The 16,224-nt window shown below is 44.9% G+C and overlaps 1 protein-coding gene across 2 annotated transcripts in view; it reads right to left on the bottom strand.

Moving 5' to 3' along the window:
* LOC140735411 (lysosomal dipeptide transporter MFSD1-like) overlaps window positions 1–7,141 on the bottom strand; it is a 53,904-nt gene extending 46,763 nt beyond the window's left edge. The window contains exon 1 of one of the 2 annotated variants that reach the window (XM_073060449.1): window positions 7,003–7,141. Coding sequence is in view for 1 of the 2 variants with exons in the window: in XM_073060448.1 (XP_072916549.1) it covers window positions 7,003–7,024 (22 nt within the window). In the remaining variant the exon portion in view is untranslated. The remainder of the gene's footprint in view (window positions 1–7,002) is intronic. The other variant, XM_073060448.1, reaches the window with a different exon arrangement.
* Window positions 7,142–16,224: the final 9,083 nt, after the last annotated feature.

The following is a 16,224-nucleotide window of genomic DNA, read 5'->3' as shown; positions in this document are numbered from 1 at the left end:
TCAGTCTTAAACAAATTCCATATCTTCTTTAGTTTTGCACTGCAGTCTCCCCCAGAACTCTGCTTTCAAACTCACACCTCTCCATTCTTCCCCAATTCTCAGGAACTGTCGCTGATCTGAAAGTTTAACTAGTTTCTCTTTCTACATATACTGCTTGACTGTCTGATTTTCTCCAGTAGTTTTTCTTTACAAGGACATTATTTCTCTCACAAGGAATAATTTTTCCATGGCATATAAAAAGAATGTAAACTATGATTTTATAGTGCTGTCAGACAAAAGAAACACCAACAATGTTATGATTGGACATTTCAATTATAGTCTTCTCTTAATCCAACACAATGGTCTAGAATCTCTAATCAATGGGAATGCACCAACACTCCATGCTCAAATGGGAAATAAAATCCATGCCCCTCCAACACACAAAAAAATTAGCAATCTCTTTCCTGGCATCTCTTCCTGACAGGTCTCAAGTCTCTGGACTGGAGCAGCTAGATGAGAGCCAATCACAACAAAGAATTTTTATATCATAGAACATAGAAACATAGAAAACCTACAGCACAATACAGGTCCTTTGGCCTACAATGCTGTTTTGAACCTGTACTTACTTTAGAAATTACCCAGGGTTAGACACATCCCTCTATTTTTCTCAGTTCTATGTACATATCCAAGAGTCTCTTAAAAGACCCTATTGTATTCGCCTCCACCACCGTCGCCAGTAGCCCATTCCACGCACTCACCACTCTCTGTGTAAAAAAACTTACCCTTCACATCTCCTCTGTACCTACTTCCAAGCACCTTAAAATGGTGTCCTCTCATGTTAGCCATCTCAGCCCTGGGAAAAAGCCTCTGATCATCCACACAAGCAATGCCTTTTGTCATCTTATGCACTGCTATTAGGCCACCTCTCATCTTCCATCGCTTCAAGGAGAATAGGCCAAGTTCACTCAACCTATTCTCATAAGGCATGCCCCCCAATCCAGGCAACATCATTGTAAATCTCCTCTGCACCCTTTCTATAGTTTCCACATCCTTCCTGTAGTGAGGTGACCAGAACTGAGCACAGTACTCCAAGGGGGTATGACCAGGGTCCTATATAACTGCAACATTACCTCTCGGCTCTTGAACTCAATCCCACGGTTGATGAAGGCCAATACACCATATGCCTTCCTAACCACACAGTCAATCTGTGCAGCAGCTTTGTTGTCCTATGGACTCGGACCCCAAGATCCCTCTGATCCTTCACACTGCCAAGACTCTTACCATTAATATTATATTCTGCCATCATATTTGACCTATCTGAATCAACCACCACATACTTATCTGGGTTGAACTCCATCTGCCACTTCTCAGCCCAGATTTGCATCCTATTGACGTCCCTCTGTAACTTCTGACAGCTCTTTTGACTATCCACAACTCCTCCAACCTTTGTGTCATCAGCAAATTTACTCACCCATCCCTCCACTTCCTCATCCAAGTCATTTATAAAAGTCACAAAAAGAAAGGGTCCCAGAACAGATCGTTGAGGTACACCACTAGCCACCGACCTCCATGCCAAATATGACCAGTCTACAACCACTCTTTGCCTTCTGTGGGCAAGCCAATTCTGAATCCACAGAACAAGGTCACCTTGGATCCCATGCCTCCTTACTTTCTGAATGAGCCTTGCACGTGGTAACTTATCAAATGCTGAATTCCATATACACTACATCTACTGCTCTACCATCAATGTGTTTAGTCACATCCTCAAACAATTCAATCAGGCTCATAAGCCACAATCTGCTTTTGGCCAAGCCATGCTGACTATTCCGAATCATATTATGCCTCCCCAAATGTTCATAATTCCTGCTTCTCAGGATCTTCTCCATCAACTTACCAACCAATAAAGTAAGACTCACTGGTCTATTATTTCCAGGGCTATCTTTACTCCCTTTCTAGAATAAGGGATCAACATCTAAAATCCTCCAATCCTCCCTGTCCCCATTGATAATGCAAAGATCATTGCCAGAGGCTCAGCAATCTTCCCCCTCACCTCCCTCAATAGTCTGGGGTACATCTCGTCTGGCCCCAGTGACTTATCCAACTTGATGCTTTTTAAAAGCTCCAGCACATCCTCTTTCTTATTGTCTAAAGGTCAAGCTTTTCAATCCGCTGTAAGTCATCCCTACAATCGCCACGATCCTTTTCCGTAGTGAATACCGAGGCAAAGTATTCATTAAGTACCTCCGCTACCTCCTCCGGTTCCATACACACTTTTCCACTGTCAGTCTTGATTGGTCCTATTCTCTCACATCTTAACCTCTTGCTCTTCACATACTTGTAAAATGCCTTGGGGTTTTCCTTAATCCTGCTCACCAAGGCCTTCTGATGGCACCTTTTGTCTCTCCTAATTTCATTCTTAAGCTCTTTCCTGCCAGCCTTATAATTTTCTAGATCTCTGTCATTACCTTGCTTTTTGAACCTTTCATAAGCTTTTCTTTTTTTCTTGCCTAGATTTTCAAAAGCCTTTGTACACCGCGGTTCCTGTACCCTACTGTCCTTTCCCTGTCTCATCAGAACGTACCTATGCAGAATGGGCACGCAAATATCCCCTGAACATTTCCTATCATGACAACCCTGTTTTACAGAGGTGAAACCAGAAAGCAGTCCTTAATTAAAGTTATACAAAATAGTATATAAACATTGTAACATGCATTACCAGAGAGTAGAAATCATAAACACACATTACTAAATACTTATTTTATCACTGCAATTAAGAAAACTACAATCAATCTTCATAAATGTAGTTTCTTCAGATGCCAGAAAGTTTGATAGGTGAATGCCTTAAAATGCTCTAGCATCTCAAGCAATTAAGTGGAGAATCCACAGGGTATTTTATACTGGGATAAGTTTGTAAAACCCTGTATTTCGATTATAAAATCATAAAATTGAGTTGATTAACATAGCACTAGGACCACCACTAACTCTCGCGTTCAGACCACCACTGGGCAGATACTCCCGTGACCCCGAAGTGGCGGAACTTTTATCACCAGTGTGAGCTGACATTCCAAGCCCACACTGGATGTTTTGGTGATGAGGTAGAACAACTGGCTTACCTGGTAAATCTCCTCGATAGACAACCACTCCGCCTGTTCAACGCTTTACGGGTGCAAGGATATCCTGCAGCCTAACCCTTTCAACATTTCTTTGCAAAGATAAGGAGAGTTTTTGATCTTCCAAACCGGAGTCAGGAGAAAGCCCATCGACTCCTGGACCTGCACCAAGGCAGAGGGACGGTGAGGGCCTATGCAGTCATGCTTGCTGGAGTGACGGGATGGAACGAGAGATCTCTCATCAATGCCTTCAGTCGCGGACTGACCACAGGGGTCCGACACGAGATCGCTGTCCGTGACGAGCAGGATAGTCTGGATGGCCCGAGTAATCTGGCTATTCGAATTGACGACCGGGCAGCTGAGTGGCGCAGGGTAAGAATGTCTCAAGCTTCCCACTCACCGTCTGATCACAGTGTTTCCTCACCTTCTCCCTGATTACCCAGCGCTCAGTTTACGGAGGTGCCTGTGCAAGTGGGAAGCATGCGTTTATTTCAGGAGCAACGGGATCGACACAGGAGAACAGGTTCCTGTCTCTATTAAGGTGATCCAGGACAATTCTGAGCGTCTCGTCTCAACCGTCCAGTAAAATAGGATACCCGTCAGTGGGGAGAGGAGTCTTGACGGGTCGGTCCTCTTTGCATTCAGCTTCCCCTAATTGTGTAATGCTCGCAGCTTCCTTGCTCGGACCCATGAACTTCAGGCATTTGTCAACTCCGGTGACATCAGGAATCTCATGGACATCTCTCTGGCTCAGAGATGGGGAGTTCCTACTCATGAATTAAGACAAAAGATGAACGTCAAGGCTATGCTCGGTCAACTTCTGGGCACCGGCCAGGTCCACCTTTCCAACAAACCCCTCCAACTTGTGCTCGAAGACGACCATAGTGAAGAACTCTCCTGTCTGGTTGATTGGTCTGAACTGCCGCTGCTGCTTGGTCCTCCTGGTTATCCCTAAATAACCCACGGGTCGATTGGTCTCTTAATGCACTTCAAGAGTGGGGACTGGCATGCCTGTCCACCTGTCTGGGTCCAGCTCAATCCGCTCCATGAATCTCCTCCTGTGTCAGCAAAGGATGAGGACCTGTCTGGGATTCCGGCCGAATATGCTGATCCAGGGGCGTATCTACGGAGAATAGCACCTATGGCAAGCACTGAAATTGCGCCCCTGTCCAAACATCTAACACCCATCTTTTAGATAACTTTATCGTAATATCAGCTCAAAAATACAAGTCAAGCTCGTTAATCTTTTAATTAACAAATTATGGCACTACATGAAAATTATAACTGCACCTTCCTTGTTTTCACTGATGCAAATTGGTCTATGAAGTGATCAAAGTCAGTTTTTTCAGTTTCTTCTCTTTCTGCACTCAGCAGAGCAAGATCACAGAGTCTGCCTTGACCCTTGGAGGCTCTCAAATACGAAAGTATTAGCTTTAACTTGCTGAATGATCTGTCACAGCTGGCGATGGAAACTGTGGTGGTTAGCATTACCTGAATAGCAATGCGAAGATTGGGGAAGACGCTCTCATCTCCATACTGAACAATAAATTCAAGAAACTCTTCAGGTCTTGATATTTTCATGTTGAACTGCCTTGATAGCAACATTCTGCAATCCAAAATTTCTTCATATACCTGCTGTCCATCAACATCAGAGTTGTACAACTCGCCCAAATTTTATTAAGCTCGTTACTCTCGGCGCCGTAACACAGTTCCTCGACATTGAGAAGGAACCCAAACTTGGCGTCAGTGTCGTGCAAACGAGCGAATCCTTCTTCCATTTCAAGGAGGTATTAGCCTTGGGGTTTATCCGTCCGTCAATCTCGCCAGCAGGTGCAGGCTTGGTATGCAAGGTATGAATACCTTGCCATGCTCATTGGTCTGGCCAACGCCTCTGTTGGTTTTCAGACCCGAGTTAACGATGCGCTCAGAGACATCTGTAGAATCAGTTCGTATTTGTGCGTTTGGACGATATTCTTATGGATTCTCGCTCTCATCAGGAATACATCCGGCACGTCCGGCGGCTCCTCGAGGATAACCTGTGCGCTAAGCCAGAGTAGTGCACATTGGCGCATTGGCGGACGGATAAACCCCAAGGCTAACACCTCTCATGGGCTTTGCGAACTTTAACCGCCGCATCATCCGGAATTTCATCTCTGCGGCGGCTCCTAAAAGTGCATACACCAGGAAGACATCTGCAAGATCCCATTGGACAAATGATGCCGATCAAGCATTTTCCGAACTAAGGCGACGTTTCATCACAAACTCGGTCCTTCGACACCCAGACCCATCAGCTGACCAGGAGATTGATGCGGAGATCCTGCTGCGGAACAGCTGATCCAGCGCTACAACCGCTGCTGGAGACGAGCCGGAGCTTCTCTGCTGCGCGCTCGGAGACAACGTACCCGGCGGGCTGATCGGCTCCGCCGGCAGGCGAGGCCTTTCAAGCCAGGAGAGGAGGTCCGGTTGGCGTCAAGGGATCTTCCCCTGAAAGCCAGGAGCCGCTTCAGTGTCTCTTTTTCCGCACTTGCGCCATACCCAAATGCCCTGACACTTACAAACTTGAATCACAGTACCGCGCCGTGGGTAATCGGCTCGGGTTCAATCAATAATGTAACTACAGAAGTTTGTTAGTGTTCGGTAACAGATCAAACCTCCTCAACCTTTAAGAAAGTAAAGATGCTGATGTGAATTCTTCTCGTTGTGGAACACTGCAAAGATCACAATTTGCGAACAGTCCATTGGATTAAAGATGAAGCAAGATCTACACAAGAAATCTGCCATGGAGGATTTGCCGCGAACACGGTAGATTTGTAAAAGCCCACCCGATGACCTAATCTGGGCTCAGATCCCACACTCAAATCCATCACAGGTAGGGCTTTGAAAAACAAGAGAAAGTCTGAAGTCTGAAAGGAACTCAGCAGGCCCGGCAGCATCTACGGGAAAAAAGTCCAGCCGACGTTTCGGGCGGAGACCCTCTGGCAGGACTAGAGAGAGAGAAAAAAAAACGAAGAGTAGATTTAAAAGGTGGAGGGCGGGAATAGAGAAACACAAGATGATAGGTGAAACCGGGAGGGGGATAGGATGAAGTAAAGAGCTGGGAAGTTGATTGGTGAAAGAGAGCGGGTTGGGGAAGGGAGAGTCTGATAGGAGAGGACAGAAGGCCATGGAAGAAAGAGGGGAGAAGCACCAGAGAGAGGCGATGGGTAGGCAAGGGTAGGCGAGAGATGGAAAAGGAGATGAGGAATGGCGAAGTGGGGGGGGGGGCATTATTGCACGTCTTTTTAACACCTCGTATTCCCGCACCGACCTGTCAGTCCTCAGCCTTCCCTTTTACTAGTTGAGTCACGACTGATTATGTAGAATGTGATTTTACATGGTAATCTTCAAAACCTTTCCATGTTTACTGCATTGAGACGGACTGAAATCACAGCGCAGACACAAACAATGAATTAAACGTCTCTTGTACTGAGCAGTTCGGCCACCAAAGTACATAGAGTTATGGTCAATTTTCAATTAGATGGCCAAAGTAAAGATTAACATTCGTGTCTTCCTTATGTAAAATGACACAAACAAAATGTTATCTTAATATTTTCTTTTTAACGTACTGTGTAATAAATCAACATGTAATTCCAACTAAACTTTGCTTTAGCTAATATAATCTTAGCCTTGCTTTGTCGTATGTTAGATCAAAAGAATTCATTCTAGCGCTTAATCTAATCCCCACTCAGGACGAGCAACAGTCCAATACAGCGGAGGGGCCAGTACCTCTGCACAGAATCCCAGTGACAGATTCGGTGTAGCTCAAACGAGCGATACCCTTCATCACACTGTCTGACTGAGAAACTTCACGGCACAGAAAGAGATCAGTCTATCCGACTACCAGACAGAAACATCTGAACATTTCAATACTGACCTCTTTCTGCCGGCTGAGCCATGTTGGAGAACCTGCTCCGTTCGCGAAGACGGATTTGACACGAATCCGAGTGTTCCGGTATTTGTTTTCAGTCTCAGACGCAGGCGTCCTTGCACTGCTGAGCGTGACAGCTGACGACAGCGCCGGGAACAACACGGCCCCGGAAGGATGTTCGTTTTCTGGGGAATCAGCCTTCGTCACGCCAAACTGGGTAATCACGTTTGTGCGGATGCTGTGTAACGTAACCCCAGTTACAAACCCACAACGCAAAATACCAGACAGTACACCATATGCAATTAATCTTAATCTGAATCTAGAGTTAGTAAATGAAAATGAGCAACAAAAAATAGGGCCCAAGTCAAAGACTCTTTGGAGCTCACTCAGTAGTCATTCTTCCACCATCGGTCTCCTCCGAACGTCGCCGACCTTCCGACCTCAGGTCCCAGTCCACTCCGTCCAGTAGTCTACCAGCTCTCTCCACACGCGTCTTCCCTCTTCATCTCCCCTCGACAAAAGACCGCGAAAACAACATCCTGCCGGATACACAGGACAAAACAACAATCCCCAATTGGCTAACAGTCCTGTTATCTCCAGCCATAACCCAAACATTGCGCTACACAGAAACTGTTATCTCAGCAGTGAACATTACAAAGAAGCCATTACATTTAAATAATACAAAATTCTGGAGGAATACAAAATACAAAATACAAAATACTCTCATCTATGGAAGAGAGTATCGTCGACTTTCCGGGCCGAGACCCTTCGTCAGATTCTGCCTGGCCTGCTGAGTTCCTCCAGCATTTTGTGTGTGTTGTTTGGATTTCCTGCGCCTCCAGATTTTCTGTCATTTTATAAAAGACAGCTCAGTGGATTGCTGATATGAAGTGCCAGATATTTTGAACATATTCATTCTTCCTTTTTCATTAATATTGCAATTTTGACAAGGAGTGGTTAGAATGAGAATTCATTGTTGCGAGAAGCCTTTTAGAAAAGAAAGTTGTAACTCATTAACTTACAGTATGGCAGACAATTGTGATTTGACTCGAGGGTAAATTTTACTTTAAAGCTGACTGGATCGTTAACTGTTTAAAGGCTGTGTCACATAGTAAATCATTGCAATACGCTGCTCTGTGCTTGAACGTTAAGTGACAACTGAACTAGGTGGCTTGGCAAGTAGTTGAGAAGGATTTTCTTTCAGATTTAGCTGGACTATCTTGTCCCACATTGATACGATGAGGGCACCTATTTCTTCGAGAACAAAGATTTGCCAATAAAATAATTGAAATGAGTACTGTGGTTTTTAGATCATAAAACAGTACAATACAGAACAGACACAAAGATGAAAGAAAATTGCAGGGCTATTGGGAGGAAAGGGTTTTGCAATAGAGTCATAGAAATGTACAGCAGAGAACAAGCCCTTCGGCTCATCAAGTCCATGCCAAACCATTTCAACTGCCTAATCCAATCAATCTCCACTGGGACTGTTGCCCCCCTCCCCCATCCAAATACCTATTGAAACTTCTCTTAAACGTTGAAATCCAACTCACATGCACCACTTCAGTGGTAACTCATTCCACACTTTCAGGAGTCCCTGACTGAAGAAGATTCCCCTCATGTTCCCATTAAACTTCTCACCTTTCATCCTTAGTCCATGATCTGTGGCTATAGACCCATGTAACTCTAGTGGAAAAAGCCTGCTTGAATTTACCCTATCTATACCCCGCATCATTTTGTATAACTATCAAATGCCCCCTCAATCTTCTGTGCTCCAAAAAAAAAAGTCCTACCCCTATTGAATCTTTCCTTATAACTCAGGGTCTCTGTACCAGGCAACAACCTGGTAAAGTTTCTCTGCACTCTTTCAACCTTGTTTACATCTTTCCTGTAGGTAGGCGACCAAACATGCATACAATACTCCACATTCAGCCTCAGCATTGTCGTATACAATTTCAAGAGTAGGTGAAAGGGTCAGCATGTTCATCTTGTACAACTGTGTAAGTGCAGTATGCTCTCTCTGTTCACTGCTCTTTTCAGGTTAGCATTCTGAGATAAACACCAACTGCTCTTGGAAGATGATTAATTTAGCCAAGGACACATTTCTTTAAGTATCCACAATGATAGCGGCTGTCACATTACAAATGACAAGTTTTATGTGTTCAGTGACTATCATCGTGGAGAGCAATTGGTCAGGTTTGGTTTCCTGCTTCTCAGGCAGGAGGGGAGGCATGAATGCTACAAGTACATATGTGGATCTCAGGAAATAAACAATGTGATATATTCCTACACACTGCATTGTGATTCACGCGATGAGTGAAATACATTTACAATTTTAGGTAATTGTGCAGACTCTTCAGTTTTCTCCAGGATCATTCCTTTGGATGCTTTACTTTATTAAATCCAATTTTACTGCTACTTTGTGATTAGTTACTGTTAGAAATTCCTTGTACATGCTCTATAATACTAATAAATGTGTGTGTTCTGCCATTTTCTTATGGCTAATCTAATTTTCCCCTCATCCCCAATCCTTTGCCATTTCCCAGTATCCCTTAATGCAGTGGTCCCCAACCACAGGGCCGCAAAGCATGTACTACGGGCCGTGAAGAAACGGTATGATTTGGCGATATGAAATGATATGAGTCGGCTGCACTTTTCCTCATTCCGCGTCACGCTCACTGTTGAACTTGAACGCACGCGAGGTCATTACGCACGCGCGGTCATCCGTCACCTGAACGCAGTGATACCCTCGCGCCGGGGCTGACTGGTTGGCCTCGGGGTCACCGGCCGCCTCCTATCAGCACATGATGGGACCGTCCTGTTGCCGGGAAACAAGCCACTGATTCAGCGATATTGGTGTATTGCAATGATTTTATATGTTCTTGCGAGGAAAATACGCGCTGTGTGTTTAATATTTAATATTAAAGGTTGGTGACTCCTGTTTTAAAAAGGTGCGCTGTGGGGACTCGGAACAGAGTGATCGAGGGACGGTTGTAGGAGGAGGAGCGAAGGGCCTGCGAGAGTGCTGAGCAGCTGAGGTGTGCGTTGCGCAGCGGGGACTGAAGGGTTAAACAGAGTGTTGCTCAGAGGGAGTGAGTACTTGAGATAATTGGCAGGGACAAATAAAAGGAGGGATAACTGAAGATGAGCAACCAGTGGTGTGAGTGGCTTAGGGTAGGAGTGGAGATTGGGTAAGTTCCTTTAATTAATTAAATTAAATTACGAGTAGGTAATGGAGACAGCAGCTAGGGCAGTTGAGTGCTCTGTATGCAGAATATGGGAAGTCAGGGACAGCATATTTGTCCTGGTGACTACACCTGTAAAAGGTGCATCCAGCTGCAGCTCCTGACAAACCGAGTTAGGGAACTGGAGCTGGTGCTGGATGAACTTCGGATCATTCGTGAGGCAGAGGCAGAAATAGACAGGAGTTACAGGGAGATAGTCACCCTAAAAGTCTGGAGATAGGTAGCTGGGTGACTGTCAGGAGAGGGAAGGGGAATAGACAGAATGAGCAGAGCACCCCTGTGGCTGTTCCCATCAACAATAAGTATACCGTTTTGGATACTGTTGGGTGGGGTGGGGGGGATGGCGACCTACCAGGGACAAGTTGCAGTGGTTGCATCTCTGGCACTGAGACTGGACCCTCAGCTCAGAAGGGAAGGAGGGAAAAGAGGAGAGCAGTAGTGATATGGGATTTGATAGCCGGACAGATAGGAGGTTCTGTGGGAGAGATTGAGAATCCTGGATGGTCTGTTGTCTCCCTGGTGCCAGGATCTGCGATATGTCGGATCAAGTTCTTGGTATTCTCAGGAGGGAGAGTGAGCAGCCAGATGTCGTGGTCCATGTAGGGACCAATGATGTGGATAAGAAGGAGGAGAAGGAGGTCCTGCAGAGAGAGTTTAGGTAGTTAGGTGCAAAGTTGAAGGACAGGACCTCCTGGGTTGCAATCTCAGAATTGCTGCCTGTGCCACGTGCTAGTGAGGCTAGGAATAGGAAGATAATACAGCTAAACATGGCTAAGGAGATGGTGCAGGAAGGAGGGCTTCATGTTTCTGGACAATTGGGCTTTGTTCCATAGAAGGTGGTACCTGTTCCGACGGGATGGCTTGCACCTGAACTGGAGGGGGACTAACATCCTTGCAGGAAGGTTAGCTAGTGCTGCTCTGGGGCGTTTAAACTAGATTTGCAGGGGGAGGGGAACCAGAGGGTTGGAGCAGATAGTGAGGTGGTGGAGGATAAAGGACATGTGAGGACTGATTGTATAGACAGAAATCAACGGTTTCCACTGAATAGAAATGTTGTCAGGTGCCAAACTGAAAAGACTGGGGAAGAGGTGGCTGGTTCACAAATAGAGGAAGCTAGGAGACAGCGTGTGAGTGAGGATAGGCAGGTGATAGAGAAAGGAAGCGCTCAGTCTGAAGGTTTGAGGTGTGTCTATTTTAACACAAGGAGCATTGTGAACAAAGCGGGTAAGCTTAGAGTGTGGATCAGTACTTGGAGATATGATGTGGTGGCCATTACAGAGACTTGGATGGCTCAGGGACAGGAGTGGTTACTTCAAGTGCCGGGTTTTAGATGTTTCAGAAAGGACAGGGAGGGAGGCAAAAGAGGTGGGGACGTGGCATTGTTAATCAGAGATAGTGTCACGGCTGTAGAAAAGGTGGACGCCATGGAGGGATTGTCTATAGAGTCTCTGTGGGTGGAGATTAGGAACAGGAAGGGGTCAATAACTTTACTGGGTGGTTTTTATAGGTTGCCGAATAGTAACAGGAATATTGAGGAGCAGATAGGGAAACAGATCCTGGAAAGGTGTAATAAGTACAGAGTTATCGTGATGGGTTTAATTTCCTAAATATTGATTGGCATCTTCCTACAGCTAGGGGTTTAGATGGGGTGGAGTTTGTTAGGTGTGTTGAGGAAGGTCTCTTGAAGCAATATATAGATAAGCCTACAGGAGGAGAGGCTGTACTTGATTTGGTATTGGGAATTGAACCTGGTCAGGTGTCAGACCTCTCAGTGGGAGAGCATTTTGGAGATAGCTATCATAATTCTATCTCCTTTACCATAGCATTGGAGAGAGATAGGAACAGACAAGTTAGAAAAGCGTTTAATTAGAGTAAGGGGAATTATGAGGCTATTAGGTAGGAAATTGGTAGCTTAAATTGGAAACAGATGTTCTCAGGGAAAAGTACGGACGAATTGTGGCAAATGTTCATGGAATATGTGTGTGGAGTTCTGCATAGGTACAGTCCAATGAGACATGGTAGGGTACAGGAACCATGGTTGTACAAAGGCTGTAATAAATCTATTCAAGAGGAAAAGAAAAGCGTAGAAAAGGTTCAGAGAGCTAGGTAATGTTAGAGATCTAGAAGATTATAAGGCTAGCAGGAAGGAGCTTAAGAAGGAAATTAGGAGAGCCAGAAGGGGCCATGAGAAGGACTTGGCGGGCAGGATTAAGGAAAACCCCAAGTCATTCTACAAGTATGTGAAGAGCAGGAGGATAAGACGTGAAAGAATAGGACCTATTAAGTGTGATAGTGGGAAAGTGTGAATGGAACCAGAGGAAATAGCAGAGGTATTTAATGAATACTTTGCTTCAGTTTTCACTATGGTAAAGGATCTGGTGATAGTAGAGTTGACTTGCAGCAGACTGAAAAGCTTGAGCATGTAGATATTAAGAAAGAGGATGTGCTAGAGCTTTTGGAAAGCATCAAGTTGGATAAGTAGCTGGGCCCAGGTGAGATATACCCCAGGCTACTGTGGGAGGCGAGGGAGAAGATTGCTGAGCCTCTGACGATGATCTTTGCATCATCAACGGGGACGGGAGAGGTTCCGGAGGATTGGAGGGTTGCGAATGTTGTTCCTTCTTTCAAGAAAGGGAATAGGAAATTATAGTCCAGTGAGTCTTACCTCGGTGGTTGGTAAGTTGATGGAGAAGATCCTGAGAGGCAGGATTTATGAGCATTTGGAGAAGTATGATATGATTAGGAATAGTCAGCATGGCTTAGTCAAGGGCAGGTCGTGCCTTGCAAGCCTGATTGAATTTTTTGAGGATGTGACTAAAAACATTGATGAAGGAAGAGCAGTAGATGTAGTGTATATGGATTTTAGTAAGGCATTTGATAAGGTACCCCATGCAAGGCTCCTTGAGAAAGTAAGGAGGCATGGGATCCAAGGGGACATTGCTTTGTGGATCCAGAACAGGCTTGCCCACAGAAGGCAAATAGTGATTGTAGACGGTTCATACTCTGCGTGGAGGATGGTCACCAGTGGAGTGCTTCAGGGATCTGTTCTGGAACACTTAATCTTTGTGATTTTTATAAATGACCTAGATGAGGAAGTGGAGGGATGGGTTAGTAATTTTGCTGATGACACTAAAGTTGGAGGTGTTGTGGATAGTGTGGAGGGCTGTCTGAGGTTACAGCGGGACATGGCAGAATATAGTATTAATGGTAAGACTCTTGGCAGTGTGAAAGATCAGAGGGATCTTGGGGTCTAAGTCCATAAGACGTTCAAAGCAGCTGTGCAGGTTGACTCTGTGGTTAAGAAGGCATATGATGTATTGACCTTCGTCAATCATGGAATTGAATTTAGGAGCAGAGAGGTAATGTTGCAGTTATGTAGGACCCTGGTCAGACGTCACTTGGAGTAATGTGCTCAGTTCTCATCACGTCTCTACAGGAAGGATGTGGAAACCATAGAAAGGGTGCAGAGGAGATTTACAAGGATGTTGCATGGATTGGGGAGCATGCCTTATGAAAACAGGTTGAGTGAACTTGGCCTTTTCTCCTTGGAGCGATGCAGGATGAGAGGTGACCTGATAGAGGTGTATAAGATGATGAGAGGCATTGATCATGTGGATAGTCAGATGCTTTTTCCCAGGGCTGAAATGGTTGGCACAAGAAGAGATAGGTTTAAGGTGCTTTGGAGTAGGTACAGAGGAGATGTCAGGGTTAAGTTTTTTACTCAGAGTGGTGAGTGCATGGAATGGGCTGCTGGCAACACTGGTGGAGGTGGATACGATAGGGTCTTTTAAGAGACTTTTGGATAGGTACATGGAGCTTAGAAAAATAGAGGGCTACAGGTAAGCCTAATAATTTCTAGGGTAGGGAGATGTTTGGCACAACTTTGTGGGCTGAAGGGCCTGTATTGTGCTATAGGTTTTCTATTAAATATACATAAAGACTTATCCATGCTAGAATCTCTCCTGTAATATAATGGGTCTTAACATTTAGTTGCTTTCTGTTGTGTTTTAAAACTGCTTAATCCTGTAACTTTCCACTAATTTTTGCTCTGTTATATGCCTTGTTTTTGGCTTTCATGTTGGCTTTGACGTCTCTTGTTAGTATGGTTGTGTCATCGTACCTTTAGAATACTCCTTCCTATTTGGGATGTATACATCCTGTGCCTCAAGAATTGTTCCAGAAATTCCTGCCATTGCTGCTCTGCCGTCATCCCTGCCAGTGGTCATTTCCAATCAATTCTGGCCAATTCCTCTCTCGTGCCTCTGTAACTCCCTTTTCTCCACTGTAATACTTATACATCTCACCTTAGCTTCTCCTTCTCAAATTTTAGGGTAAATTTGATCACCTTGCTCCTTATCACACTTATAACACTTGCTCCTAAGGATTATTTTACCTTAAGCTCTCTGAATTCAAGTTCATTACACACACCCAATCCAAAATAGTTGAATCCCTCGTGGGGTCAAACCTGAGATGCTCTAAACATCTATTGTGTAGGAGGTCTAGAAATTCCCCTTGTTGGAATCCAGCACCAAACTGATTTTTCCCAACCTACCTGTATATTGAAACCCCCATGACGATTGCATTATTGCCCTAATGTCATGCATGTTCTATCTCCCATTGTAATTCGTAGACCACATCCTTATTACTGTTTGGGGGTTCTGTATACAATTTCTATCAGGGTCTTTTTACCTTTGCAGTTTGTTAGCTCTAACCACAATGATTCAACACTTTCCAACCCAATGTCAGCTCTTTCTAATGATTTAATTCAGTTTTTTTTACCAACAGAGCAACATAACTTCCTCTGCCTTCTTGCTTGTCCTTATGATACAATGTATATCCTCGGACATTAAGCTCCCAGCTACAATCTTCTTTCAGTCATGATTTAGTGATGCCTACAACATCATCCTTGCCAATCTGTAACTGTGCTACAAGTTCATCTACCTAATTCTATATACTGTGTGCATTCACGTACAACACCTTCTGTCCTCTATCAAACGTTGCAACTCATCCTGTTGACTGCAACTTTCTCCTATCAACTGCCCCTCCTCACTACAAATTGCCTCTATTTGTAAATCAGCTAGCTCATCTTCATCTGCCTGTCCTACAATATTTCTTGCATTGAATTATACGAAGCTCACGACACGAATCTTACCATGCTCAACCTTTTCATTCATAACTTTGCCTGAAGTCTTACAGATATCTGGCTCCGCAACCTCTCCACTAACTGTTCTGGCACTCTGGTTCCCATCCCCTGCAACTCTTGTTTGATTGCCACTGTTCAGCATTAACAAACCTTCCCAATAGGGTATTAGTCCCCATCAAGTTCAGGTGCAAACTGTCCGTTCTGTCCAGGTCCCACCTTCCCTGGAAGAGTGCCCAATGATCCAAATATCTTATGCCCTTCCTCCTACACCAACTCCTTAGCCATGTGTTAAACTATGTAATCTTCCTATTTCTGGCCTCACTGGCACAAGGCATGGGTAGCAATCTTGGGATCACAGCCCTTCAGGCCCTGCCCTTTAACTTAGCACCTATCTCTCTGAATTCCCCATGCAGAACCTGGTCACTCATCCTTCTCATGTCATTAGAACCTACATGGACCGAGATCTCTGGCTGTTCACCCTCCCACTTAAGAATGCTGGGATTTCCCAGACCCTGGAAGCTGGGAGGCAAAATACCATCTGGAAATCTCTCTCACTCACAGAACCTCGTGTCCGTTCCTCTACCCAACAAATCCTCAATCACTAAATGTGCCTTTTCTCCCCACCCCTCCCTACCGTTCTGAATCGCAGAGCCTGACTCAGAGCCAGAGACATGACCACTACAACCATCCTGTTATGTCAACCCCCTCTCCCCCAACAGTATCCAAAGTGATATAGCTGTTTGGGTATGCAAAATTATTTCCCATGGTAGGGGATTCTAGGACAAGAGGGCTCGACTTCAGGATTGAAAGACATCCCTTTAGAACTGAGATGTGGAGAAA

The sequence above is a fragment of the Hemitrygon akajei genome, chromosome 11, assembly GCF_048418815.1.
Source record: "Hemitrygon akajei chromosome 11, sHemAka1.3, whole genome shotgun sequence".
Lineage (NCBI taxonomy): Eukaryota > Metazoa > Chordata > Chondrichthyes > Myliobatiformes > Dasyatidae > Hemitrygon > Hemitrygon akajei.
The sequence above is the reverse complement of the archived record's forward strand: the minus strand, read 5'-3'. Positions and strand labels throughout refer to the sequence as shown.